The sequence below is a fragment of the Anas platyrhynchos genome, chromosome 3, assembly GCF_047663525.1.
Source record: "Anas platyrhynchos isolate ZD024472 breed Pekin duck chromosome 3, IASCAAS_PekinDuck_T2T, whole genome shotgun sequence".
NCBI lineage: Eukaryota > Metazoa > Chordata > Aves > Anseriformes > Anatidae > Anas > Anas platyrhynchos.
Window position 1 is genome coordinate 34,852,008 of NC_092589.1, and position 27,109 is coordinate 34,879,116.

Sequence of the window (27,109 nt, forward strand, 5' to 3'; positions counted from 1 at the left end):
GCTTTGGTTTTGGTTGGCAGAACAACTTGTTCAGCTCTCATGTGTGAACTGTGGCCCAGAGAGCCTCCCCAAAAGGCAAGAGAGCTGAGACAGCTGAATATCCTACACGGAAACTGTGGGCACAGAGAAGGGGAGATGCCCCGCAGGGCAGGAGACACGCTCAGGGCTCAGCTCTTCCAGCTGTGCAGCCGCAAGGGTTTGGCTCCAGGCAGGGGGAGGGAACTCGCCACGTCAAAGCAGTGCCGGGTGGGGGCTGGAAACTTTGCAGAGGGTTTCGTCAGCTGCAGCCTTCCCCTCCTTCAGCAGGGGGAGAGCCTTTCGGGCAGCAGCTGATGCAAAGCGCAGCTGTCCTTGCACGCTGTCGTTTCCTCGTTTCCGTGGGGCACCACCCTGCTCGTACCGCCGAGCTGCTCTCCCTCCACCAACTTGGCAGCTGTCACCAAGTTTTGAGAAGCTCAGGACACAGCCCGTGCTCGTGCCTGCAGTCACGAGAAGGAATTACAGCGTCCCTCCCCTTAATGACAGCCCTCACGCTGCGAAGTGACAGGTTCCCTGAAGTCCCCGTGTGTAAAGGGAAACAGCAACCAGTCTGGTAGGGTTGTCTCACGTTCCTGAGCTGACAGCACACCTCACATCCTAAATGTCTGGCCGGACCGGCCTCAGCAGGTGCCACTGCCTGCCACAAAACCACGCAGAGAGCAGGCACAACCCTTCAGTGCCGTGTCACCTCCACAGGCAGCCCTCCTGCCCCTGCTCGTCCCCAGGGAACGACGTGTTCTCATGGGCGGCGCTGGCAAACCCCTTGATAAGGCTGACACTATTTTAAAAACAAGCCGGGGCTTAGGTCTGTGCCCTAGAAAGCATCCCTTGAACCAGGCTGGGAGGGAATGCGTGACCGTGAGGAAGCAGCAGCCAGAAGTGCTGTGCTCAGGGTGATGTGGCCACCCCGGGCTCGCTCAGATAAGCCGGGAGGGCAAGGCTGTAAACAGCAGCCCCGCCACGCCACGGGATTTATAGGGCCGAGTGCAGGAAGCTTAGGAAGGGGTGACCCAGCACCCTGGCAGCAGGACAAGAGCCCGCCTTCGCTCCTTGCACGACTCCAGCCACCTCAATAAAACATTTTTATTCTGTACAGTGATATCTCGGTGCTGGGGGACACGGCTGCCACCAGCTGGCGTCACCCCCCGTGCAGGGCAGCTTTCTAGCACCAAATGGACGTGCTGAAGGGCTGGTGCTCGTGGCTGACCCCCACGATTTAACAGTCAGCAGCAAAACCAGAAGCTTATGTACAGCTCGGCAGCCCCTGCTGCACCCTCCAGGCTCAGAGGGGCCCGGAGGAGCTGCGTGACAGCGAGTGAAAACCAGAAGTGCCCCACTTTTCGTGCCCAGAGTCCTCGCTGGCAGCACCAGCTTTCCTCTCGCAGCACGCCCCAGTGGCAAGGGAAAAAAAAAATAAAGTCTTTCTTGAGGAGAAAAAGAAAGCAATTCCCGTCGCTATCAAATCACAGCCACACAGAAGTCACCTTGGTGTTAGCGAGGCTGCCTGCCCCCACACATTAAGGCAAGCGTGTGAGGAGCAGCGAGCTGCAAACCGCTGTGGCCAACGCGCTGACGGCACCCAACGGCCACAAAAACAACCTGCCCGTGCCAGCACAGGGCCCGGGCCCCGCTCTGCACCACCGCACAGCCTCCTGCTCTGCTGCTGCAAGGAGCAGACCCGAGTGCAAACGTCCTGCACCACCCACAGCTTCCTCCGAGTCCGAAAGTGGGATGCTGATGGAGTGCACGGGGACAGGACGGGACAGGGCGCCCGCCCAACAGTCAGGCACTCGGCTTGGAGTGATGCAAAACCAACAGACGAAGGGACACACCGCAGATTAAAAGCCAACCAGGGTTAAAACGGTGAAAAAGGGTCCTGAATACGTTTCGAGAGGTTCGAGCAGGGCCTCTTCCATCCTCTCGGCCCAGAGGGATGTGCTGCGGGGTGACCCGAGGAAGTGCTGCGTTAATTAACCCAGAGCTCGAGGAGCTGGAGTGGGGCCAGATCCCGTATGCGAGGTGGGAAAACATCCCTTCACTGCTCGTCTCCCAGGGTTCTGCTCCTCCCAACCAGTAATTTCCAAACAGTAAACAAAGCCAGAACTTGCCTGCCCAGGTCTGCAGGTGCCTCTGATCTATTCTGAGGGAGGGCAGGGTAATGAAAGCGGCAGGCAATGCGGAGAACGTGCTCAGCTTGCCCCTCGTATGGCACCGAAGGCGAGAAACTCTCCGAGGCTCCATCTCCCAGCGTGGAGCAGGGCCACCCCTGCCAGAACCGGACAGCAGCAGCTCCAGGCACCACTCGGAGAGCCACGGGAGCTTCCATCCTTCTCCCTGGCCGTCGGTGAGCGGAGATCTCCCTGACCTCGTGGTAGTCAGAAGTTGAGCTGCCCAGGCCCCAGGGACTCCTCCAGGCCGTTTTCTTTGGTGGTGATGGCTTGGAGGTCAGTGACGTGCCCGATGCCTTTGGTGACTCCTTCACGGAACAGCAGCTTGGCTCCGATCTTCAGGTACTCCGGATGCTTGATGAATCGGAAGCAGACAACGGCCTTCTCTCCCGTCCGCAGCTTGTCCTGAAGAGAAAAAGGGCACCGCTTAGACCCATCTGCCCTGTCCATGCACGCAGATGCTAAGAGGAGGAAGCAAACGAGCGGGTTGACTCCCTCAGGCTGCACGGCTTGAGTCCTTCCCACTGCTGTTGGCACAGGGGAGGGCAGGAAAACACAAGCTCTGGAGAAGGCAGAGCTCATCCCCCTCCTCAGTCTTGCTGAGGAGGAAACTCTTTAACACGTCGGGAGGGGAAATGGGTAGAGGGTAAAGGGACAGAGTGTGCTCCTAGGAAGGGACACAAGTACTGAGGATAGCAGTAGCCCCTCGCTTTAGTAGGGGACACAGCAGAATCCCAGCAAACCTCACAGGGAGGTGAGTCTTTCTCCACTTTCCTCCCGTGCCTTACCTTTCCGTGGATCTTCTCTACGATAGCCGTCTGCCGCACGTTCCCCACGTGCACTGTCACCTGAAAGCCTTTCCGGAAAGTTGTGGCATGGAACAGCAGCACAATCTCGGCCTCAAACACCGAGCAGATGGTGGGGTTCATCTCGGGGCTCACCATGACCATGCCCTGTACGACAACCCAAAGCTCAGACCGGTTAGGGCCAATCCCCCAGCTTCTGAACAGCACCCAAAAACCACAAACATCTCCACTCCGGGACGTGGCCTTGCACCCCACTCTCAGCCCAGTACTCACCCTATTTCACAGACCATTTCCTTCCCTTCCAACAGGTTTTCTACAAACATCTCTCCTTCATTCCTGTTCTACCAACAGGGGATCCCCAGGAAAGCCTCCCGTCCCTCTCGCTAGAGCAGAGATGAAGCTGGCAGCACCAGGACCCACCTTGCGCAGCAGGGAGCGGTCGAAAGGCCCGAGGGCCAGCGTGGCTGCCTGGCCGGCCCGCAGCACGCGGCAGGCCGAGCGGTTGCGTTGGATGCTGCACACTTTCAGCCGGAGGAACTTCCCGTCGTCCGTGGGGCCGACCACCAGGCTCTCCCCTTCTCGGCAGATCCCACTGGCCGGGGCACAATGGCAGGACAGAGCTCGTCAGGAGACAGGGAGGAAGATGCACCAAGATCGACCGACACAAACTCCCCAGGGCCAGGGAGGTGAGCGCCTTTGGGCTTTTACCCAGGCGTGGGACCAACTAACAGGGACAAAACACTGGTGGGGACAAGGATTTCCTACAGTAGGAGCAAAAGCCACACTATCACCCCACAAAATACTAAATATCCCTCACACGGGGCCTGTCTCTCTGCCACACTGTTTTGTTCTTGCTGGAGACTGCAGTTGCCACCTGTTTTGTGTTAGTGCACTCTTATCCAAACTGCCCTGATCATTCCCAAACGCTGAGGGACAGCTGGCTTCTCATGGGGTGGCATGAGGTTTGCTTCTCCTGGAATCAGGGGACTTGCCTTCTACATCTCCCCCTGCATGAGGAAGAAGCAAAGCAACACCTTGGGATCCTGGCTAACCTCTGGATGCCAGCGTGCCTTCCCCCAGCACACTCCAGGTCACACTCCTATCACCCTGCTTGCCACTGCACGAGCAACGATCTGCTCAGGGCACCTCCCAGTGCTCTGTAGGGCTTTATCCTCCCTTGGCCCAGTTATCTGGCAGGAGTCAGCACGGAGCTTTGTTCTGCTTCCACCTGCAGCGGGTAATTGTAACCTTGTGGGAACCCCAGCAACCACACACACCCACGCCCGTCTGCCTGGCCTCACTTACCTCGACAGAGTTCCTCCCACAACAGTCCCCACCTCTGGCACAGTGTAAATTTCATCAACCTGCAACAGGGAAACAAGGAACAAGCTGCTCAGACACCGTGGAATAGCACTCCAGGATGAGAACAAGCTGCCCACCCAGGGGGCATCAGGCACCACTTGAGAGCTTTCATCAGCCTCTACAACCTTTCTCTTAGAGGACCCTCTGCCTTTTAAGGGGAAAAAAAATCTTCTCTCTGAATGTACATCCCTTGCTTAGGACAGAGCCTAGCCTAACAGGCTTTTTTCAAGAAATTAATTCTTTCTTTACTTGAACCAACAGCTCAGAAGTTCACCGTGTCTCTCCCTGTGGTGTCCAGAGTTCCCAGATGTTTGTCACATGGCACAACAAGTGCAGTAATAAAACGAGCCAAACTACCCTTATGTACCTGAAACTCAGTGAGTTGTTGCATTAGTTCCTCCTGCTCTTTACTGTTGGTCAGTGGAGGAAGGATGTTGAGGAAGACTTTCAAGAGATCCAGGTTCTCCCCAGAAACACTGGACAGTGTGAAGATTGGAGTGATGCTGCCAGACACAAAGAGAGAGGAGTAAGCAGAAGGTGGCTGGGATTCTGAATCTACCCAGTCAGCAAGAGGACAGAGACTACAAAGATAAACAGCCAGAGCAGGAGGGCACATGGGCTAGGTGCAAATCTGCAGTAACCCCTGCCTCAGCGATTGCTTGAGGCGCCAACCCTCTGTCAACCCATGTTTCTGTCTTGGAGAAGCAGCTCCATGAAACCTCTGGCACCTTCTGCTCCCAGAGCCCAGAAAAATGCCTGGGAGGCAAAAAACGCAGAGGTAGAAAACCTGATGAGGAGCCCAGATGTTCAAAATGTGCTGCTCTCCCCTGTGGTCACCTTTTCCCAGCTCCGCACAGCAGCCCAGTCTGAATTGCCAGGTCCCAGCAGAAAAGAATGGTCCCTTACTTGGGAGACTGTGCAAACTGCTGGGCTGCTGTAACAGCATCATCGTCTGAGGTGACGAGAAGGGGGAGCTTGTTGCAGCCCGGCTGCTTCAGAATTCGCTCCAGCTGCTTCACTGTCCGCTCCACGGTGGCTTTGGAACACAAGTCAACTTTGCTGATGACGATGAAGAAGGGGACCTTGAGGGCCATGGCCAAGCCCAAGTGCTCTCGCGTTGTGCCTGCTGCAGGAGAGAAGTGAGAGTGTTGGTGCAGCAGCGTTCACCACTGTTGGTTGCTTACGTGACAGCTACGTCACCCAATTAGGCCCTCCTAATTGCCCACCCTCAAGATTTCACCCCAACAGCTCAGTCCATCAGGCAACGAACAAACGAAATTATTCTTTTCAACAAAAACCAAGAGCATTCCAGAAAAACAAAAACAACCCAGAATTATTGTAAGTGATCTCTTTGCTTCAGAAAGAGGCGGCAGTTTTCCCTCTTGAGCTACAGTTTGCCAGGGAACAACCACAAAAATGTCACAGAAAGATGTGGGAGAACTCCAGCTGCCTTTTCACAAGGCTGAAGGATTCAGCACCCCTAAGAATATGTAAAAGCTTTTTTTTTTTTTTTCTTTTTTTTCCCCCCTAACAAACACAGCCCCAAATTCCAAACAAGCTTCTCTGTCCAGAGAACTGTTTAATGTGGTTTATGGCTGGTAACCCAGCTCTGCTCCCCTCCCAGGCCCTCAGAGGCATTGGCCTACAAAAAAATCATTAGGGACTCGCAGACTAAAATGTTTTTTTCTGACAACTATCACTGCTAACAAAGACCTGCACCCCACATCCCCCATTTCTATTCACACTGCTGTCGGTGTCTGCAGACAGCACCAGACTTACCAATGCCGGTGTTTGCGCTAACCACCAGCATGGCAAAATCCGGGCAGTAGCTGGTGAGGCCGAAGATGGTTGTTTTCAGGTACTTGTGGTGGCCAGCCAGGTCGATGAACGTGATCATCTTGGAGGAACTCTCACAGATCTCTTCTGCTGTTCGGGAGTCACTGTAATTTACCACCTGAGGAACATGAGGACTTGGTGAGCGGAGGAGCCTCAGCAGGCAAGTGAAGGAAGGGACAGCTCTTATCAGTCCACTTTGACCTCAAAATTAGTGAAGAGAGATCATTTACCACGGGTGCAAGAAACTACTTCTGTTGCAAATGGGCAGGCAGCACTCAAGTTCAGCTAAGGGGACACGGAGCTGTGCCACCTCTCTTCTCTCATGTCCCCCTCAGTGCTGTAACAGAAGGGTAGTCCTGTTCTCCTCCACCATCCCAACCACTCCCAGCTGAGTTCAGCAGCCCCCTCCCTCACCTCTCCTTTGCTGTTGAAGCCGAGAATTTCAAAACTGATGCTTGATGTTCTTCCTGACTGGATTTCATGGAGATGCCGGAAGAGGTTGAGGCGTGCTCGGCCCCGTCCGTTGTCCAGCTCGCCTTGCGTTAGGACACCCAACAGGGTTGACTTCCCTGAGTCCACATTCCCCAACACAGCCACTCGCAGGTCTAAGAACTACAGGAAATAGAGAAAAGAAAAAATGAAACCAAACTGCTGCTCTGCTGGGTGTGTGTGAGCACTGCATGGCAATGGAGACGTGCCCCAGAGAGCTTCCTTCCACGATGGACACTGCAGTGTAATCTTGCTCTGATTCTGCTCCTGCTCATGGCAAATGACAGCCTGAGGAGTTGTGATACACTCTCGAGTGTTGTGACTTGACTCATCAGCAGGAAGTCTAAACTCTTCCTTGTTTGCACACTGGGCTGCATCACAACTGCTGTCAAAGAAGCAAAATAGTTTCTCGCATCTGATCCAGCCAATCTCTGCTACTCGGAATCTGCCGCAACCGCAACCTTGGAGATAAAAAGCACTGTCCTCAGAGTCGCCCTTCGGCAGCTCTTTAAAGCACCTGCTATGGCCCAATCTAGGGTGAAGTGCCTCTAGGGTTTAGGCTCCCATCCCAAAAGCAAGCTTCTTATGTGAAGGCTGTAAGTTGCCAGCAGAAGAGGACAGCCAAACCTCAGGTCCCTACCTGCTGGTTGTCAGGCACCTTTCGGACGAGCACCTCTGTTATCTTCCTTGGAACGTCGCTGTCGTAATCCACCTCCCTCTCCCGCAGCACCGTAATGTCAGCCCCAACCCTGGCACAAACACAGAAGGGAAGAGTGAGACACGTGCTTGTACTCGGCACCCCCTGTACCTGCACAGTCAGACCTGGCAAAGGGAACGGGACAAAAGCTAGGAATAGCAAGGCAGGCGCCTCAGGCTTTAAGCCAAAAAGTCCTCGAGCTGCCTTCCTATTTCCAGAGCCTCGTGATAAGGGAATTTCAGTCATACAAAGATGTTGTGGAACGGAGCCACCAGCTCCTCTGGGGACTCCCGGAGCCAAGTCTCTGTACTGGAGGCTGTTTATGCCCGCGGGTCCCGCAGACAAAAGGGAAGACGTACTTCTCTGCCATACGGCGCAGTGTCTTGAGCGAGGCGCGCATCTCCTCCTCCGAGAGGCCCACCAGCAGCCCGTTGTCCTCCACACCGATCTGATAGACGGCCTCGCCGCGGCCTTCCTGTAGCCGCCACTTCATCTGCGTCACCAGGTGCTCAAAGCGGTACTGCGAGGGGTTCACCAGCTTCAGCTGTTTAACAGAGCGAGGAGTTACAGCTGCAGCTCAGGTGCTGAGGGAACCCCACTGCCTGAGCCAACAACTCTCTAAATCAACCCCATGAAGCAACTCCCCCAACCCTGAGATCAAACTCTTCCAGCTCAGCATGCCGGGCATCGCTAGGCACAGAGATTGTTCTTTAGTGCAGCGCTGCTTTTCTGTCCCTTCCTTTGACGTGCTCCCCATAGGCTGCCTTTGCATACGTTACTCACTGCAAGGTAATTGTCTGGGAGGAAGACTTCCTGCAACCACAAAAGGCTCACCTTGTACTCGATGTTCCCATCTTCTGCCTGGTCAGAGAATAAAACAAAACAAAGGTTAGATGCTGTGCCAGCAGGGACTTCTACGGGCTGTATTGGCTGCACAGATACTCTGCAGTTTGTATTGACAGTTTCAGAGAGGGAAAACTGCAGAAATATACTGTTAGGTCGCAGCCTGTTCTGCCATTCACTCCTAAACTAAACTGGAACTTACTGTAGGTTGTGTGATGTAAATAGAAACAGAAACAATGATGAAAACCAGGTGACAAAACTAGAGAGTGACACAGGGCATCATACTGCTTTTGGGGGGGGGGGGTATTTATTTATTTTTTTACAGCCAGCAAAGGCTGGGGACAGTCACAGAGAGTTCCAGTTTCAGAAAACGTACAGCGTATGATGAAGTGTGTTAGTGTGTTCCCCCCTCCCCACTCACACCCCACACTGCCAGCCAAACCATCCCCCTCCCACCTTGTCCAGCACCTTCAGTTCGCCCGGTGTGCACAGAGACAGGGGACGGGGAACAAAAATTGCTGTGTATTTGCTCATTTATTGATACCCTCAAGTAACTCCTGCACTCGTTTGCTCTAAGCTCCAGGAGCCGAGCGCTCTGCCAGCCCACGCTCAGCGCTTCCTTTTCCCCCAGACACCAGTTTGCAGGTGAGGAGAGGCAGCAGCCCTCTGCCCCTGCCTCCTAGCCCAGCTGCTGGCCACAGCCCGGCTCCTGGTGGCCAAAAACCAAGGGAGGGAAGCCCTGAGCTGCCAGCTGCGCTCTGGGGCAGCGGGGCTGTGCAGCGAGCAGGGTGTAGGCGGGAGGTTTCCCTTAGCGCTCAAAGCTGGCGGAGGGTGAGAAAAACCCCAAATAAAAGGGCTGGGTCTGCTTCAAGGCAGCAGAGGGAGGAGAAGCAGCAAGCGGGGGGGGGCGAGAAGAGGAAGCGGCGCTGACAGCACCGAGGGCCGAGGGGAACAACGACTGCAGGGGACGATCCCGGTGACGGAGGGGACCTGCCAGCCCCCCCGTGTCACCCCCCCGGGCAGGCTGCGAGCCCAGCAGGGCTGAGGCGCAGCACGGGGGGGCACCGGGGCGGGCACAGCCCCCCCGGACCCCCTTCCCCCGAGGACCCCCGACCCCCGCCGAGCCCCGTGGCGGCGCAGGGCTCACCTCGGGCGGCAGGTAGGGCGGGTTGTTGGCCTTCCCCCCCCGGCTCCGCCCGCTCTTCTTCTTCGCCTTGGAGCCGCCGCCGCCGCCGCCGCTCCCCCCGCAGCCGCCGCCGCTGCCCCCGGTGCCGGTGCCGGGGGCGCCCCCCCCGCGCCCTCGCAGCGCGGCGCCCGCCGGGCGGCAGCAGCCCCCGAACAGCTCCGACACCCGCGAGTCCATGGCGGCCCCGGGCTCGCCGCCCGGGCTCCCCGTTGCCCCCCTCTCTCCCTCCCTCTCTCCCTCCTTCTTTCCTTCCCCTCCCCGCCCCGCCCGCTGCGCGGCGTCACGGGAAAGCGAGGCCGTGCCCACCGCCCCCCTCCCGCCTACAACTCCCGGCACGCCCCGCGCCGCGCCCCGCGGGTTGCTCTATGGAGCCCGCCTCGCGGGGGATGATGGGAGTTGGAGTCCCGCGGGGCGCTGCCGTTTCTCCCCCCCCCCCTCCCTGCGCGGTCTCTCCGTGCCTCCCGGGGGTACCCGCGGGGGTCTCGGGGTTTGGCAGCTCGCCGGCTGCCGGCAGGGGCGGGGAGGCAGCGCGTTTGCCAAGATGCTCGCCATCAGCTGCGCAGAAACGGCAGCAGCTCGAGCTGCTCAGAGACACCGCGACCTGCTGCTACAAGGGGGCTGGCAGCCAAACCCGCGGGCTGTTTTTGGGGACAGCTGCCGTGCCCGCCCCCGCCCCGCTGTCACTGAGCTGCCTGCTTCGGGCTCGCTCGTCCCACCGCCCGCCCTCCGCCGTGGCTCGGCGGCTGCGCCCAATGGGGCCGCGGCCACGTTGTTGCCAAACACGGGGCCGCTCCTCCCGCCGCCGCCGGGCCCCGCTCCCCGCCTCGGCCGCGGGGAGGCGCCGCCACGGAGCCAGCGGGGGGGGCACCGGGCCGGCAGTGAGGGCAGGGACAGCCGCAGCTCCCTGACAACCACGGGAGATGCGGGGAGAAAAACCCCGCGGGCTGCAGGAGGGCTCCCACTGCGCCACGGACAGGGACAACACATGCTTAGGGAGCCTCAGGGCTGGTGCAAGCAGCGCCACGCCGCCTCAGCGCGGCGGGTGGCGAGAAAACGGAGCCACCGAGTAGCCACACACAAAGCCCCCTCCTCCTCCTCTCCCTCCCCACCGCCCTCCGGAAGGCGCGGGGCCGGGCATGGCGCCGCTCCCATGGTGCCCCGCGGCGGCGGCCATTCAAACCCGAGCCGGGAGCCGCCGCCGCCGACAAAATGGCGGCGCCGGGGGGCGCTGAGGCAGAGGGCGTGGGGGCGAGCCCCGCTTCCCCGCTGCTCCCCGCCGAGCCGCCCGCAGCCCCCGGGCTCGCCAGGGGGCCTCATCGCGGCGGGATGGCGGTGCCGCCGCTCAGCCCCACGGTGTCCGTGGTGTTCCCGGGCGCTGTGAGCCGGGAGAGCTGCTGCCGCTTCGCCTGCGAGCTCCTGAAGCACGTCCTGTACCAGCGGCACCAGCTGCCGCTGCCCTACGAGCAGCTCGCGTACTTCTGCCGGCGGCCCTCGCAGGTGGGTGCAGGGTTTTGCTTTTTTATTTTATTTTATTTTTTCCTGAGGAACTCCGCCAACGTTACGGGAAGCGGCTGGCAGGGCTCAGCGAGTTGTTATTTTTACCCCCTTTTGCCTCAGTCTGCACTCAAAACACATCGCTCTTCTTGCACAAATAACACTAGCAAAAGCCTTTTGAAGTGGCTTCAGGGTGGAAGTTGGCCTTTGAAAGATGGGTTTTCTTATCTTTAAGATTCATTGGTAGCTTGATGTATGCTCAAATTGAGCAGCAGTAATGTGGCATTTCCTGTTATTCCTAGGCCTCCTGACTTCACGTTAGAATACTTTATTACCTTTAAAAGAAGCATAAAACCCTACGAATCTTCCTCAAGTTTCAGGGAGGGCATGTGCCATGCTTTCTGAAGAACGCATTGGGGCACTCTGCTTCTTCATAAATGTGCTGACCTGTTTTTTGTTTCGGTTTCCAGGTTGGGGACATGATTAAAAAGCCACCCTCTGTGGACCTGGCGAGCAAGAAATGCCAGCAGGTGCTGACGGATCTGGAGGGAATGCTCCAGCACTTGGAAGTGATGTTCAGTTTGACTCTGGTTCCCCGGGTCCTTATCCTGCTCGGAGGCAGTGCCGTGAGTCCCAAGGAGCTTTACGAGCTCAACTTGGAGGCAGTGTGTGTGGGCAGCACTGAGGAGAGCCTGAAGACCACATCCTGCGTGCGTAAGCTCTTTCACTCGCTCTTCATAGCGGACGTCTTCAGTGAACTTAAGGCTCTGCCTGCCATGGGCACTGTTGTTATGCTCCAAGGACACCGCGATTGTGGTGTTGAATGGTTCCGGCCCAAGCTCAACTATAAAGTGCCAACCCGAGGAAGGAAACTAACTGTTAATTTGTCCTGTGATGGAGATATCAGTATAAGTGCCTCAGCTCCTTCGAGTACGACTTCTGCTTGGGAGGACTACGTATGGTTTCAAGCACCGGTGACGCTCAAGGGCTTTCATGAATGACCTGTGCTCTGTAGAATTTAAATGGAGTATTGAATAACCTTTGGTGCTGCTTTATGTGGTAATTTTATCAAATGCAACAGCATGTTTTTATCTATCTGGATCTCTTCCCCAGGGTACCTACTGCCTTCCTGTAGCTGGACTGTGTTCTTCCGAGTTCGTCTCCTGAATTGTCTTTGAAAGCAAATACCCTCTAAGGCACAATTGCATACAGATACCATGATTCATTAGGGACCTGACCTGAGGCATAGGAAATGAATTAGTGTCTTGGGAATAAAACTTCTTAGCCACAGATTTGCTGAACTGACAAATACTGGATACAGTTTTCTGAGTTTTATTGCAGCCATATCTCTGGTAATAATGACTATGTTAGCTGATTATCTGGGATTCTAGATAATGTATGCAATTATTAATATAGTTTGCCTTTACAATGAAGGCTGTAACTATTCTTATCTACCCCACTGCTGTGAAAGGTGACATTTCCTGCAGTCTGATCAGGCTCGAGTACTGAAGTTCTTGCCCATCTATTTCACAAAATCAGACTTCCCCATGACTCAGTTCCAGTTTAACAATCTAAGGAGTGGCACTTTTCAGCAGTTGGGAGACTTCATGCCTAGCACAGTGCCTTTTACAGGCAGTGGAAAGAGGTTAAGCAGTCCTGTGGAGGCAAGGGAGCGCGTTTTCTTCCTGTTTTCTACTAACCTTTAGTCCATCAGAGCTGACAATCAGTTTGATATACAGTTAAGATTAGGAGTAAGCAATTTATTCTCTAGCCTTCTTCAGAGAAAGTTAGGACTCCTGCCCCAATGTGCTAGTTTATTCTGCCTTTTTTTTTTTAAAAAAAAAAGACAAAATTCTTGCTTGCTTTTGCCTTTCAGATATTTCAGAGTCTTAGACTCTAAAAGTTTCTGAAATGTGAAGAGGAGGTAAGGGGCATGTCATCAAGTTCAGCACTTTCTTTAAGTCAGAATGTCTTACCAGGAAGCAGAACTTGAATCCTTTCTTCTGGACTAATGTCTAGTACAGAATGAGACATGGAGGGAGGGAGAGAAACCTGTAAAGCACAATGTGCCAGAACTAGATATCTGCTGGAGTTGTCTGGAATCAGCTGTGCATGTATTTGTAATGTAATGAGCTTAATAGCTCCATCCCATTTGAAGAGAATCTCTAGTCTACTGGCAGTGAGGTTGCTTGCAGTTATCTGCTAGCAAAAGCTGCTTGATGGGGTGCTAAAAGTCCTTTGAAAGGAGATCAGAGGGTGAAGTAACCTTCCATACCTGTTGTATATTTTAAGCTTGTCTGACATTTTGGTGTGGAATAAGATTGTAGAACTGGAAGGAAATTAGTTAAGTTCATATTCTTGAGCTTGGAAAACACTAGGAGGATGCTCTCTGCCTTACTAGCCTCTGACAACTGTCATATAATGTGTAGTAACTGCTAAAGCTAGCTCCAGGGGAAAACTGCTAAAATAAAGCAAGCTGCCTTATGTGCAGCTGCCCACTTGGGAATGTAATCACAGGTCTCTCGAATGAAACGTAACTTGAACTATTCAGTAGGAGTGTTTGATGTGCTCAGGAGATCAAAGCCCTTCCGCACTTCCACCAAAGCTACTTGTAACACGTCTTTAAGAATGCTGGCACTCAAGAATTTAAGGAAGCTTTTGAAAAGACGCCTTAGTTCTGAGGATCAAGGGGCATGTTCCTTTCTGCTTTATCCCCCAAATGAGTGCAATGTTACTGCATTAAACTGTTTACATACTCTGTTATACTTGAACTATGAATGCAGCAATGATATGGTGCTGGAAATAAAAGATGACAAGATGCTTTTTTACATAGGAAGAGCTTTAGAACTTGATTAACTAGTAGTTACAATCATTATCAAAATAAAACGTTGCCTTCTGTATTGTGATTACATTGTTTATTTAATCCCTCAAAGTAAGGCTTCTGTGGGTAGCAGAGCGGCTTGCTTCTTTTCTATGTATGTATCCAAACAGCAGGTTCACAGCTGCTCCACCCTTCTCACAAAGTGGATGATGTCTTGTGCCAGAAGCTTTGGTTCCTCAAAAGCGGCGAAATGCCCTCCGCGGGGCATGTAAGAGTAACTGACAATGTTCTTGAAGATTGCCTTCGCCCAGCAACGTGGTACATGCGTTATCTCCTCAGGAAAAGCTGCGATCCCCGCAGGAACGTACACTCCAAACCTAAAAAGATGTTAGTTAACTGCATTTTTAAAAAAGTTCTTAGGGAAAATCTGGCTTTCAGAGTCTGAAGTAAAACCTTCTGACTCTGGTAGCTGTCATGGCAAGTCAGAGAAATTTTACCACTTTGTAGTCTACACTCTGCTGAAGAGCTTCATTTGTATTTGAGTCTCTTCAAGTTCAAAAATGTTATATCCAAAGATGCATAAAATGAAGTCCACTAACAGTATTAAATGTTGAAAAATGTTTCAGGTTTTTGAGATTGCTGTATAGCTTGGTGATATATCACATCTCTACATGAAACTCAGGAATAGGCTAACTCATATTTACTTCAGGATTTATGGTACCAGAATAATAAATTACTCTCTTGAGAGGGAAGGTAAACTGGTTGTCAGTCTACAGAGAATAAGACTCCCCTATTTTGTTTCTAATATCAATCACTTGGAGAGGAATTCTGCTCAGGGGTGTGTTTCCTGGTCAGCCTCTCTTGTAGTCATCTTAAAGCCAGCAGCTGTTAGAAGGTGTTGAGTTTCAAGTACTGCTCTCTTGGAAGCTTGTTTACTTAGAAAAATCCCTTCCCGAACTGCTTCTACAACTTTCTGCTTAACAGCTGTAGTTCATAGCTTATCCAGCAGTAAGCCATATCCTTCCTAATTCAGTTTAAATGTGTTAGAAATACTCATGGTTTTCTGTTTTGTTTTTACCAAACCAAAACATGGATTATGTTTGTTTGTTTGGTAAATCTACAGACCAGTATTTGGAAGACAAGACTGAATTACCTATTTTCTTGACCACAGGCCAGCCTGTGTAGGTTTTTAGGTTCAAAGGAAAAGTGACTTTTAACTTTCATTTATCAAAGAAAATAAGAACTCAAATTGTTTTCTTGCCTGGGTTAGATTTGCTGTTGTGAGAGATTTGAGTGTTTGTACAGGCAAATCTGATTGTCTTGTCTGCAGATCTGTTTTGCACCTGCCACTTCATTACCTGGTATTATCAGATAGAGCAGGATCCCGGGATAAGTTCTCCTTGTAGTATCGCATGGAGGACACAATAGACGATGTCACCCAGTAAATCATCACATTGGTCAAAAGCTCATCTAGTGAGTACTTCCTATGGAGAGAGAAAGAAGAAGCAATTTATCTGAACCAGTAGCTTGCAGGCAGCCTACAAGTTAACTACTTGTCACGTAGTCTTTCATCCTTAAAATTCACCCAGTCTTTTACTTATCTCCTCATTAGCTATCATCACACTTCCTTTTAATGAGTTTTCTCATCAGAGAGCACTTGTTTCCTTACCTTTCCAAGCCTCCATCATCTCTATGCAGAAATGATTTATCTGTCCAGGTAGAGAATTTCTCCAAAATGTATGCAGCAAGCCCCACCGGAGAGTCATTCAATCCACAACCTAATTCAGGAGAACAGCAGAGCTTTGGCATTTGCATGGCATTTTAACACTGCAGCTGAAGTTAAACTGGACTTTCACAAGTTCCTCAGAGTTTTACATGAGAACTTGGTAGAGAGATTGTTTTTAATTTGCCCTGGCAGTACTTTATTCATGATGAATTTACCCCTATGGAGTTCCAGCTGTAAGTGACAGTGCTGCAAACACACGTGACTCCTATGCACGAGAAGCAAGGAGCAAAACCAGACCCGTCAGCTTCCTGTTGGCACGCGGCAGGAGCACACCGGGATGGAAAGGGATTACACTCTACAAAGAACTTTTAAATAAACTATTTGGGAATGCTGTCCTGCTTTGGATGGGTAATCAGGACACGCAGCACAGTTCATCACCTTTTATGTCATTTAAGGAGTGGAGTGCTGTGTATCCACTACCTGTTCCTGCCCTTGGGGAGCGTTATGTTAGAAATGTTATAGAGGTAGCACATACATAGTACCTTATCTCCATGTTTTACTTGTAAAACAAGGATAATATTTACTTCAGTAGTGATACGGGCTTGCCTTCAGAAAATTCCTTGACAGTACTCCAGGCTGTAATTTTAGAGTGTACTAAGCACTGAGTACTTTCAGGTGTACTTTAGTGTGACTTCAGCACTGAATGACTTTTTAGAAGATGATGCACACCAGTGTCTCAGTTTAATAGTGGGCCTAGCTAAGGAAATTTGTACATTGGCACAACAATTTCCTGCACGTCAGGCCTTGAGTAATGTGCTACAGATTGAAATCATATAAATGCTTTGGCCAGCAACAGTAGGGCAGGCTTAAATGTGTCATGCAGCATACAACCCATCTGGAGATGAGCAGTTGCTGGGCTGAAAGCTGCCTCTGAACCACTTTATTGAGTGTCTGTGGATTAGACACTCAAATAGCAGTCTTGTTTGCAGCATGTTATTCAACATGCCACAACTGGTGCTGTGCAAAAATACAGTGACTTTGCTTTAAACTTGCCTGATGAGAACTAAACTGATAACGTAGATATTTCTTAAGACTGAGTAGGGAATATATATATATATATGTATTTTTTTTCCATATTTATTTTCTACATTTCACAACTCTAGTGTGCTTAGAAGTCCCTGCTGTTTTTTCTTCCATGCTACAGAGTTCTATAATGTGTACAGTGTTTTTATGTAAGCTGCTTGATCACTTCAATTTTCCCGTTTCCCCCCCCTTTTTGTATTCTGATTCTAAGGCATGCTTATGAAACAGGCTGAACAGGAATGCAATGGGTCCTGAATATCATGGATTTGGTATTTTGTCTTGGTCTTTTTTTGTTGTTTTGCTTGTTAGACAGTCTGTAAAATGCTCTTGAACTTTGGCTGAGCTGGCTGACATTTGAAAGAACTATCCATGACTCATGGATTTTCTTATATGGCAACAGCTAAAGAGGAGCCCATTGTGATTTTCTTCCCCTAATTGCTTTGCACTTTGGTGACATCAAATTTTATTGGCCAGTTTAATCAACTAGTCAATTAAATGTTTTCGCAACTCTCTGCAGTTATCTTTAGATTAAACTAAGCCCTGGATAGCAGTCAATTTTTCACTTAACAATTAACTTTCCTCTGTAGAGAAATTAGGATCATGCTGAATTGTACAGGTGCCAGCACAGATTTTTGTGATACTCTTCTCACCCCTGGAACTTGCTTACTTGTTCCTGTGCTCAGATTTTCATGTTAACCAGTTATTAGTTATGAACTTAGTCCTATTCTAAAGGCACTGTAATTTTTGGGGAAACATCGGGGAGGAACCTCAACAAAACCTAGTTCTTGGAATTTGAAATATGTTATACTACTGGATTCACTGCTCTTTGGTTCTGCCAGAGCTCTCATCTTTGAACCCTGATTTTCCTGTGACTCCATCACCTGTATATCAATTTTCTTCTTTAAAATAGTTCTGCAGCTTGCTGATCACAAAGACTAGACATACTGATCTGTGTTTTTCCAGGGCTGCTGTCCCACCACTTCTATTCTTGTCTATTAAAAAACAAAACAAAACACACAACAACAAAAGCAAACAAACAACAACAAAAAGACACCCTGCTATCTTGCTTGCCTCCTTTTATTTCTTTGGTATTGTGATGAGTTCAAGCAACAGACTATGTATTAAGACCACTTTCATTTACTTCTGAATGTCTCAATGAATAGCAGGCTGAGATAGTATTCATTCTGTGATCTCTGCTAGCGAGACCAGTCTGAGGCAGTTCTGCTGTTATTCCTAGTGAGAGAAACACTCAGAAGAATACCTCATAATCTTTATTAGCATGGATTAACACAAATAATTCATTTAACCTTTCTGAGATGGCCGTATGTTTCTTCTGACTCTTTATCTACTGGCCACACTGACTCTGTCAGCCTTTGGGCTTTTAAGATTTAGGGCTAAGTCTACCTCCCTGCAAATTTCACATTACACTTGCTTATTTTCATGTTTTCACCTGTTTCTAGAAGCTTCAGTTTCAAGACCCTATGCTTCGCTTCAAGAGGCTTTTTGCAAAGGGGTTCTCTCCTCAAGAGAAGTGGTACTCCATTTTAAACAGTTTTAAAAGTAATATTTGCACAAGCAGTTTGTATACTATATATAACAATATAAAGAAGGTTCATTACCTGCAGTGTCTGGTTTGGTGGCTTGGATATGTAAGTAGCCAGATTCTCGCAGAATATCATATACATTCTTCTGCATGAAGGGGTACATCCGTCGAACATCTTCCCTAGTGAAGCCCACAAGCCATGGTACGTAAGCCCCAAGCATCACTTGAATCAACTTTTTAAAACCTCGTATGGTGATGAAGACAAGATTCACATGAACCCCCTTCACAGATCTAAAATCAAATCAATGAATAGAAAGTTAAATCAAGAAATTTTCTGTATCCAAATTTTCTAGAAAGCGTGACTGGTGCTATGACAGAGGCATATCACTGAGCCAGATATATAAAGCCCTGAAAGAACCTGAAAGGTTCATCATGGTTAAGATTGTAGGAGTTAGAAACGATACAGCTGGTGCTATCTCTGTTCAGCTGTGCCACTGGTATGATGCCAGTTTTTAGGTGTTAAATGCTGAGCTACAATGCCATCTTCCAAGGAAGGTATTATGTTTCTTTTCTGATCAGGCTCCCTCAACTTTGCATTTTAGGTGGGAAAGTGCTATGCTGAAAGGATTCCCTTTGCTACTCACTCTGGCAGCATCTGGGCCATGTTTGTAGTAATACTAGATCCCCAGTCTCCTCCCTGAACATAGTATTCCTTGAAGCCCAGTCTCTTCATCAGCTTGTGAAATATCCGAGCAGTTGCGCGGGTGTCAAAGCCTGTATGTAAAGAGAAACACCACACAGGAGACCTGTTTGTCCTAGCGTGATGATGTAAATTCAATGCAAAGAGGAGAAAGTGGAAAGCAGAGATGGCTTCCAGCTACTGTTGCCTTCCAAATCTCCACAACCAGCCCCAGGGCATCAGTCACGTTAGCATACGTGCAGAGCCAAGTTTACTGAATCTCAGACCCAGAGCCTGCCTTCCTGCATTCACAGACTGCAGTGCACAGGGGGCTGGGGGATAGCTGAAGTGTTACACCAAAAACCTTGTGGTTCTGGTGGAGCTTCTTCATCACTTACCTTTCTGGTGCGGAGCCTCTGAGAAGCCATAGCCTGGGATGGATGGGCAGATGACCTCAAACACCACGTCACCATCACCCAGGCCATACCTGGCTGGCTCTGTGAGCAGAGGGATGATCTTGTAGAACTCATAGAAGGAGCCAGGCCAGCCGTGGACCATCAGGATAGGTTGAACAGCTCGTCCATGAGGGACATAGGGGGGCTTCACATGGATAAAATGGATATCAATCCCTGCCAGACATCAAAGAGATAAATTAAGCTCTGGCTCCATCTCAGCTTCTGTTCCAGACTCTGAAGAAGGAGGCTGGCAAAGTAGTAATCAGATTTCATAGCAGAAGTCATACAATCAACCAACGGCAAGAAGATGCCCAGCTGAAAGGGGGATGCCTGGCATCGTAACTATATCTCATCTTTTGTGTACTGGATGAGGTATCAATCCCAGCCCCAGAATTTGGGGTTTCAGCAGACTGAACATCCTTTTCCTGAGAAAGTGGTTTCACACTAATGAGTAGAGCTACACTTGAATGCACAGCATAATGCAGGTGAGGCATTGGGCATTACCATGTAAAAACATGACATAATGACATGAAAAAATATTCTAGCCTTAGAGCCTGGATAAATTTTGCAGTCTTTGAAGGTGTTTTCAGTGCATCACTAGAAAACCAGAAAACCCCACCATTAATTAACACAGGTTCTGAGCCAGAGGAAGCCTATCTTGAAGCATACCTAAACTTATTACCAACATATGATGGGCTCGATCTATACAAGATTACTAATAGAGTAGATCACCCTAGTGATATTTCCCTTATATCACTAAGCTGTTAAGCATACTGTTGCCTTAAGCGTTCTACCATCGTACACTTGCCATCAGGGCTGGGCTTCCAGCAGCGTCTCATGTACCACTGGCAAGAGCAAAGTGGGGGCAGCTAGTATCTGCCAGAGAAGCATCCTGTGTTGGACCAGGGAGCCACGTGGACCCGCTTGAGACACAGTGACCCCCTCACCTTCGATGGTGGTGTGGAAATGAGGGTATTTGTTCAGGATTTCCACTTGCTTGTGCCAGTCAAACTGGTTCCTCCAGTAGGCCACCACCTTCTGCAGGTAGTCGGAGTTGAAGCCGTAGTGGAAAGCTGCCCCTTCCAGCGGGGGTGCGTAGCGAGCCTGGTCCAGGCGGCGGTGCAGGTCCTGCAGGAGAAGCGAGGCTGCCCAGCTGCCCCCCATACTGCGTGCACCAGGGCAGCCATGAGCAGGAGCCATCTCTCCAGGTCCTACCAGCTTTTAGGCCGCCATAAGCCCAGCTGAAGCAGTGGCATGCTCTAAACGATCTCATCAATTGCTTATGTGGGGAATACATCTTTCTACAAATTAGCTGTTCTCCCAAGAGGGTCCCAGTCCTGCCTTGCTGCTAACTTCTTTTAGGATTTTTGGTGCTAGCAGCTTCCGGGCCTTGCTGGCTGGAAAAAGAATTTAAAAAATATTGGGCCCAGCTGTGTGTTGCTAATTGATTGGATAATTAGGGACAGGTGCTACAACTCATCAAGGCTCTGTCCCTTCACCCTTTCTAGGTATCTCTCTGTGGGAGTTCCTCAGCCCTGCTGTGCTGTAGCCACTGCTGGCCCTACACCGTGCTGCCCACGGCCCACTGGCAAGCTGAGCTGCTCAAGGTTGCACAGAGGGGCTGTGACATCTGAAAGTCTTCAGGGGACATTGCAATGAATCTGAACCCACATCTGACTCAAAAAGGATGATGAGACAGCTTCATCTAAAAGTATTAAGTAACTGCACTGGTGTGTCTGTAAGCAGCACGGTGGTGACAGGGAGGGAGGCTCCATCTCACAGCTTCCTTCCCCTCCCTACACCCCAGCCACTGGTACCTCAATTTCTTTGTCAGAGGTTTCAATCCTGAAGGGGCGGATTCTTTCATCTTCCTTCTCTCTTAGGGCTCTTTCACCGGAGCCCCACCATCCATCACCCACTTCAAGTCTCTTGACCTTGCGTCTGGACATCAGCCAGCACACCACCATTCCTCCGACCCCCAGAGCGGCTGCAGGGACCAGGACTGCATTCTTCTGTGAATATTGAAAAGACCTAGGGAGGCACAACATTTGTATTCAATAACAAAAGCGTCAAGGGTAGTGGGACTGTGCTGAGAGGCTTGTTTTCACGGTGGTTGGGCCCAATAATTAGCAGATGTCCAAACACCCCATGGAGTCGGCAGGGGCTGAGCATTTCTTATTTCTGAAGACCACATGCAAGATTTGGGGCAGCCCCCCAGAGGGCAATGAGTCCCACAAATACCAGCTCTGCAATCTGGAACCAGTATGGAGATATTAAACTCTAACAACAAGAGTCTGAAGACAAGAAGCCTCAAGGTTACATCTACCAGTGCTCATTAGGGATCTCAAGCTCTTGCTAATCATGACTTGCTCATCGCAAGGCTCCTGAGTAGAGACAAGGGTCTTCAGCTGCTAGAGGGAGCTTGATGTGCTGGACGTATGCTTCTTGGCAGTGTTTTACACATAGCTACTCTACAAATTCAAGCATCTCTTAGGGCAACACTGGCCCTCTAACATAGCCTTCCGCAGATAGGGGTCTAGGTTTTCTGTTTGGTGCCCCCGTTTCTGTTCCACACAGCTGAGTTTAGGACTTTCCTGAAATATGGGAGCTAACTTGCTGGTTTTAACAGATGTGTAGCATGTTCTGAAGCTCTTTAAATGCATGAGCAATCAGTCCCAAATGCAGTGTACCTTCCTGTCCCTCTGACTTGTGGCTCAAGCTCTCCAGCTTTCCCTGGGGATTAGGAGTTGTGCCTGTTGCAGGGGGCTGCAGGAGGACTACAAATGAAAATTTGTTGTTGTCATATGGAGGTGGGAAAGGACTATGCTGTATCCCAGCCAGGGTGTTAAATGAAAAGTGGAGGGCTTGGCTGTTTCACTCACCTGATGCGGGATAAGATGCTCTCCCTAAAGAAAAGAGAAAAAAAAAAAAAAAAAAAAAAAAGATCTTTACAGACTGATCGTGTTTTCTGAATGGTACCAATCCCTGGGGACAGTGCAAAGAACCTCACCCGCCTTGGGATCATGAGCTGTTTAGATGCGTGGACACATCCACAGTTTTTCTTGTACATTTGGATGAGAAAGAGAGGGAGTGCAGAGGCAATGTTTCTTGGCTGCATGTTAGCTAGATATCTTGTTTAAATAATGTTACCTCCTTCAGCACAATTTAGATAAAAGGCCCTAAACAGACGGGTAGCTGTCCTTGCAGACTTTCATCCTACGAGTGGTTGTGATACTTCAGCCAGGAAAATCAGTTATTTAGACCACTGCATGGAGATAAGCACACAGCCCTGCAGGGAACTTTTAAGATCAAGGTTCACTCTGCTCCCAGCCATGCTGTGCTCATTGAGCCACAGGGCTGGCACGAGGAGAGGCTTGTAGGACCTTTACCTGCTCAGATTTCAGAGAGTTGCTATAACTTTCCTACTTCTAACAACTCCTAACTGGATACTGAGCTTTTAGGTCTCATCTGCCGTCAAGAAAAATGAAAATTCCTCCTTGGTTCTGTTTTAGCCTGATGAATTGTCTTGCAAGAATAGTTACTTCTGGAAAAAAAAACAAACTAGAAGTAACAGGAAAAAGTTTTGTTACTCCGCCTTAGGGAAGGTGGCTAAAGTAGAGAGCATAATTAATTGATTGCACAATTGATTGGCATCATAATTAAGGTATCTCAAAACAAATAAAAGGACACAAAACTCCATGAAGACACACACCCATTCGCTGTTTCTTTTTGCCTGCTATCGTTTCCCACCACTACCTGTGGCACATAACCTGGTGCCTGCACTGGAGACCCTAGCAGTCCCCACAGCAATTTGATAATGATCTCTGATAGCTCGTGTGATTTGTAAGGAGATACCTCCTTAAGCAGCTCCCTGCCAAGGCAAAACAAAGCTTCTGTAAGCAAAGTGTCACCCTCCACCTCATGGAGGCTGAGCAGCTTATGCAACAGGTAATAATATCCCCGTGCACTTATATCCCAGCCTTTAGTGAGTCGGAGGCATGGAGCAAGTTATCGTGGCAGTAGCACCAGCTCAGCACTGTTAATAAATCAAGCATGCCAGAGACACAGCTCTCTGAGCAACACAAAGCAAGCTTCAGTCTCGTACAACCTCCTCCCCAGTCATGCTCTGGAGATACCAGCTGCATGCTCCCCATACCCTCCGATGTCTTGGCTCAGCCTGGGGGACCCCACAGGGTTTTCCCCCACCCCAACCACAGCACAGCCCCGTTTGGGCCCTTCCTCCCCACACTGAGGGCATCTCACCAGGCGTTGGGAAGGACCTCCTGCCACATGTCTGCTCCTCCTCGCCTTGCTGCAGCTCCGAGTGAAGCAACCCAGGTGTCTCCTCGGCTGGCTTTCTCTTGGCGCTGACGCTCTCTCAGTGACAAGGCAAGCTACATCATTCTTTGGTGCCACCTATTGCTTAAGTGTGCGCATGCAAATTAGGTTCAGCAAAGTTCAACAGAGGCAAATACAAAGTCCTGTGTGGGGAGGGGATAGACCTGTGCTCCTGCATAGGCTGGGTGCCAAAAACCACAGAAAGCAGCTCTGCAGAGCCTGATTTGAGGTCCTCAAGTGAATCAGGCAAGGAGGGGACCTTCTGGCAAAGGCTAGCTGTGTATCTATACAGCAAATAACGTTAGCCAGCAGGCTGTGTGAAGTGATCCTTCCCTCTCTTTGGTCCTTGTGAGACCATGTCTGGAAGCGCTGTGTTGAGGTCTGGAGTTGTTGGTAGAGGACAGAGCAGAGTGAGTCCAGTGCAGGGCCACCAGGCTGGCCAGGGGCTGGAGAGACAGAGACCTGTGCTTGTTCAGCCCGGAGGAGAGAAGGCAAGTGTGTGTGTGTGTGTGTGTGTGTCCCCATCCTACTGCTGGCTACAGCTGCCTAGTGGACAGCATAGCAAAAATAGAGCTAGACTCTTCCCGGGGGAGCAACAGTGGAGGGACAAAAGGCAATGGATGCTAATTGCAACAAAGGAAGTTCTGGTTAGATATTGGGATAAATTAGTCCCCCATTCAGACACTGGAATGTGTACCAGAAAGGATGCTGGAACAGGGTCCCAGAGAAGATCTGCAATTTCCATGCTTGGAGGTATTCAGAATTTGTTAGGAGCAAGGCACTCAGCAACCTGACCTACCTGGACCTGCTCTGTGCAGGAGGTGGGACCAGCTGACTTCCACGGGTCCCTTCCATCTGTGCATCGTGTGGTTCAATCCCATGTGTGCCTCTGATTTGCAGCAGCCAAAACAAAACAAAACAAAACAAACAACAAAAAATGAAAAGTTAAGTTTTCTCATATACCACAGAAACTAGTGCTTTGATTTAGCTCAGGGAACTAGATTTCATTTCCCCAATGGTCAATTAAATCTCAATTAAATCTTATTGGATAAAGTTTTTTTTTTTTTTTTTTTTTTTTCTCCCCAAATTGTTGCACACTGTCCTTGCTGTGTTTTGCTCCAGGGATAGCTACATTTTACTGACAGAGGGAATGATTCTTACCTCCATGCAATGCTCAAAGTAAAGTCCCATCACCAATGAGATCTGTGAAGATCATGTCTCATATTGCTGTACTTTTAAAAATTGCTATCAGGAGGAAAACCTTGTAAATGCTACATTTGGCTGAAGTTCAGTTTATTGCTACACCACAGCTACTTCTGGTTATGGCTGGGAGATGGCCGGGATTATTTAGCTTTAAGGCCTTATTTCCAAAATTAAAGCAGGTCTGGAGGCCTTTGGGAAGATGGCATCCCTGATTGCAGAGAGGGCTGTAGTCAGAAGACTGGAGAATTACGATCAACAAGAGGAAAAAACGATCACCTGGGTGAAAGGTAGTTGAGGACCCCCGTAGTGTGACGTGTTGGGGTACAACAGGCTGTGATGTGTCTAGGATTCAAAAGAGACCTTGAGAGAATTCTGTTTCTTACCTATCACTAGGAAAAGGCACAAAGGAGGAAGATCTGGCTTAAGTAACTGAGAGTGAAAATCTCTATTCCAGGAATGTTGGAAAAGAGCCAGCAGAGCTAGTTAAAGAGGCAGAGAAAAGACACAAGCTGCTGCTGTCTGTCTAAAAGGTTTGGGACTATCAGAACAGGTTTCTCTGAGGTACAGGGGGACACACCAAGGCCATTAATATCCTGAGGCTAAAAGGCAACAAAAAAACAAACAAACAAAAAAAACATAAACCACAAGACAGTGATAAATCTGATAAATCTGAAACAGCTGAGATGCTAGGATACTGTCTAAAATGCAGGGTATATGAGCAAGAGTTTGGTGAGTGCTGGAGCAAAGGGATCAAGGGGTCCCGGAGGAAATCCTCCGCTTTGGGATACTGCAGCAGGTTGTCCCTGGTCCACTGGAAAAGTTGTTTTTTCCCCTTCTCTCTTACAACCCCTAGTGGCCCAAATGCACAACTCCAGACATGGTGTCAACAAGGCTGCCTACCAGGAGGCTGTGATGCACGTCCCATAAATGTAACTATCAGAGGAAAGGACCCAGAAGAATGTCTCTGAGTATCTCCCTGCTCTCGGGCAGGATCCCTTATTCTTGACAATGGACTTTTTATCAAACTCGTTGTTAAAAAGCCTCCTTGGAGCACTAGTAGAGCATTTTCTGCCCCTGTCCCAGTGCTGTGATTTTCCTGGTCCAGCTGCTGTTCTGGCATGGGGAGGAGAAAAAAAAAAAAAGGAAGAAATAATAATTGATGTATAGTGTTTCACTATTGCATCTGTCTAAACTTTAAAAGGCTCTCATGTTTCCATTGCACAAATCCCATGTGAATAAAGGGCTTGTTTCCTCTTTCCCTTGCTGTTGCCACCAATCGGCAGCATCACGCCTGCACCAACAATAGAAAATACGCACACGGAAAAGTAACTGCAGTGCATTTTTCCCACCTGGATACAAGCAGCAGCAGCCAAACACAAAATAAAAAACCTGCCAGCTCTCCCAGGGCCACTCACAGTGCTGGCACAGGGAGAGCTGCTGCCACAGCGAGCACCAAAAGCTCAAGCAGAGCTTAAGCGAGTGCCAGCAGAGGCACTCGCAGCACTTCTGCAAATACTGGGTGCCCTCTGGTGGGAAGAGCAGCTCAGAGTGCACTGCATAATAACCACTATTTTTTTTTTCCCCTATTTGAGCACTTTGCGGTTTTCTCATTGTCCTTTGCACATAATCAGAGTGGAAGCCTCCTAAATGCCCTTAGTTCCAAAACCTGAGACGTGAGGAGGAAAGCTGGTGGTTTCTGGTCATGAAATGAGATTGTGAACAGAGTTAAGACTGGAGCACAAAAGCTTTGACTGCAGCTGTTTTGTAGCTTGAGATGCTGGGCTAACTTGGAAATGATCATTCTGACCTTTGGTTTTATGCTCCTGGCTGTAATGCTCTGCCCTTCACCTTTCTGTATGAAGAATTCCCTATCTAATTCTCCTTTTGCATGTGCAAAATCAGGTTCTTTATCTTGAGACTATTACTGGAGAGCAAAGACCGTGCAGTTACAGGGGATCTTCATGCATGTGGTCTCCTGCCATGTACCAAGGACCAGCTGTCCTCTTTTTAGTTGGTGAGTGGCCACTTGGCGAGCTGCTGGCTGCTAATGCTGTTGCAGGGCAGGGCAATGCTTGGGACCCCCAGGGCTGCCCTTTTCCCCTTCCAGGCTGTCACACAACCCTGCTCGACCCATGGCATCACCTGATGACACCCACCTTCCCTGTGACACTCCATTTTCTTCCTTTTCTTTTAAGGAGACTCCCGAAGGCTAATGAGGCTTTCCTCAATTTGACTGGACCTTTGCTCCCCCAGACCAAAGACAGCTCCAGATGCTAAATGCAGCATTTCCCTGCACGAACTCTGGAGGGGAACAGGCTGCACAACCCAACGGGTCCAAGCT

General features: G+C 50.0%; 3 protein-coding genes across 3 annotated transcripts; 1 reads left to right on the top strand and 2 right to left on the bottom strand.

The window, feature by feature from the left end:
• Positions 1-1,107: 1,107 nt before the first annotated feature.
• Positions 1,108-9,660, bottom strand: GTPBP2 (GTP binding protein 2). Its single transcript, XM_038177662.2, has 12 exons — positions 9,388-9,660; positions 8,232-8,258; positions 7,757-7,941; positions 7,341-7,449; positions 6,626-6,823; positions 6,155-6,329; positions 5,282-5,501; positions 4,743-4,878; positions 4,319-4,377; positions 3,434-3,605; positions 2,996-3,160; positions 1,108-2,612 (listed from the first exon to the last, which is right to left on the bottom strand). Exons 1-12 carry the CDS (start codon positions 9,601-9,603, stop codon positions 2,415-2,417), a joined length of 1,860 nt encoding a protein of 619 aa, XP_038033590.1. The 5' UTR covers positions 9,604-9,660; the 3' UTR covers positions 1,108-2,414.
• Positions 9,661-10,169: 509 nt separating this feature from the next.
• Positions 10,170-14,309, top strand: MAD2L1BP (MAD2L1 binding protein). Its single transcript, XM_027453973.3, has 2 exons — positions 10,170-10,923; positions 11,391-14,309. Exons 1-2 carry the CDS (start codon positions 10,636-10,638, stop codon positions 11,919-11,921), a joined length of 819 nt encoding a protein of 272 aa, XP_027309774.3. The 5' UTR covers positions 10,170-10,635; the 3' UTR covers positions 11,922-14,309.
• Positions 13,821-23,634, bottom strand: LOC101790722 (epoxide hydrolase 1). The gene is made up of 10 exons (XM_027453972.3): positions 23,491-23,634; positions 22,110-22,133; positions 21,045-21,258; positions 20,175-20,355; positions 19,171-19,401; positions 18,738-18,867; positions 18,170-18,384; positions 15,411-15,519; positions 15,100-15,225; positions 13,821-14,118 (listed from the first exon to the last, which is right to left on the bottom strand). The coding sequence occupies exons 1-10, from the start codon at positions 23,517-23,519 to the stop codon at positions 13,917-13,919; spliced, it is 1,461 nt and encodes a 486-aa protein (XP_027309773.3). The 5' UTR covers positions 23,520-23,634; the 3' UTR covers positions 13,821-13,916.
• Between the last annotated feature and the right edge of the window lie 3,475 nt (positions 23,635-27,109).

What these genes read in the sequence shown, in the direction of transcription:
- GTPBP2 (XM_038177662.2), bottom strand. Translation starts at nt 9,603, where the DNA reads ATGGACTCGCGGGTGTCGGAGCTGTTCGGGGGCTGCTGCCGCCCGGCG. An exon ending in AACAACTCACTGAGTTTCAG is followed by an intron (nt 4,378 to 4,742) that starts GTACATAAGGGT and finishes TCCCTGTTGCAG; the next exon opens with GTTGATGAAATTTACACTGT. An exon ending in ACCGCTCCCTGCTGCGCAAG is followed by an intron (nt 3,161 to 3,433) that starts GTGGGTCCTGGT and finishes GTTGTCGTACAG; the next exon opens with GGCATGGTCATGGTGAGCCC.
- MAD2L1BP (XM_027453973.3), top strand. Translation starts at nt 10,636, where the DNA reads ATGGCGGCGCCGGGGGGCGCTGAGGCAGAGGGCGTGGGGGCGAGCCCC. An exon ending in TCTGCCGGCGGCCCTCGCAG is followed by an intron (nt 10,924 to 11,390) that starts GTGGGTGCAGGG and finishes TTCGGTTTCCAG; the next exon opens with GTTGGGGACATGATTAAAAA.
- LOC101790722 (XM_027453972.3), bottom strand. Translation starts at nt 23,519, where the DNA reads ATGTGGCAGGAGGTCCTTCCCAACGCCTG. An exon ending in AGCATCTTATCCCGCATCAG is followed by an intron (nt 21,259 to 22,109) that starts GTGAGTGAAACA and finishes GTGCCTCCCTAG; the next exon opens with GTCTTTTCAATATTCACAGA. An exon ending in GCTCTATCTGATAATACCAG is followed by an intron (nt 14,119 to 15,099) that starts GTAATGAAGTGG and finishes ACATCTTTTTAG; the next exon opens with GTTTGGAGTGTACGTTCCTG.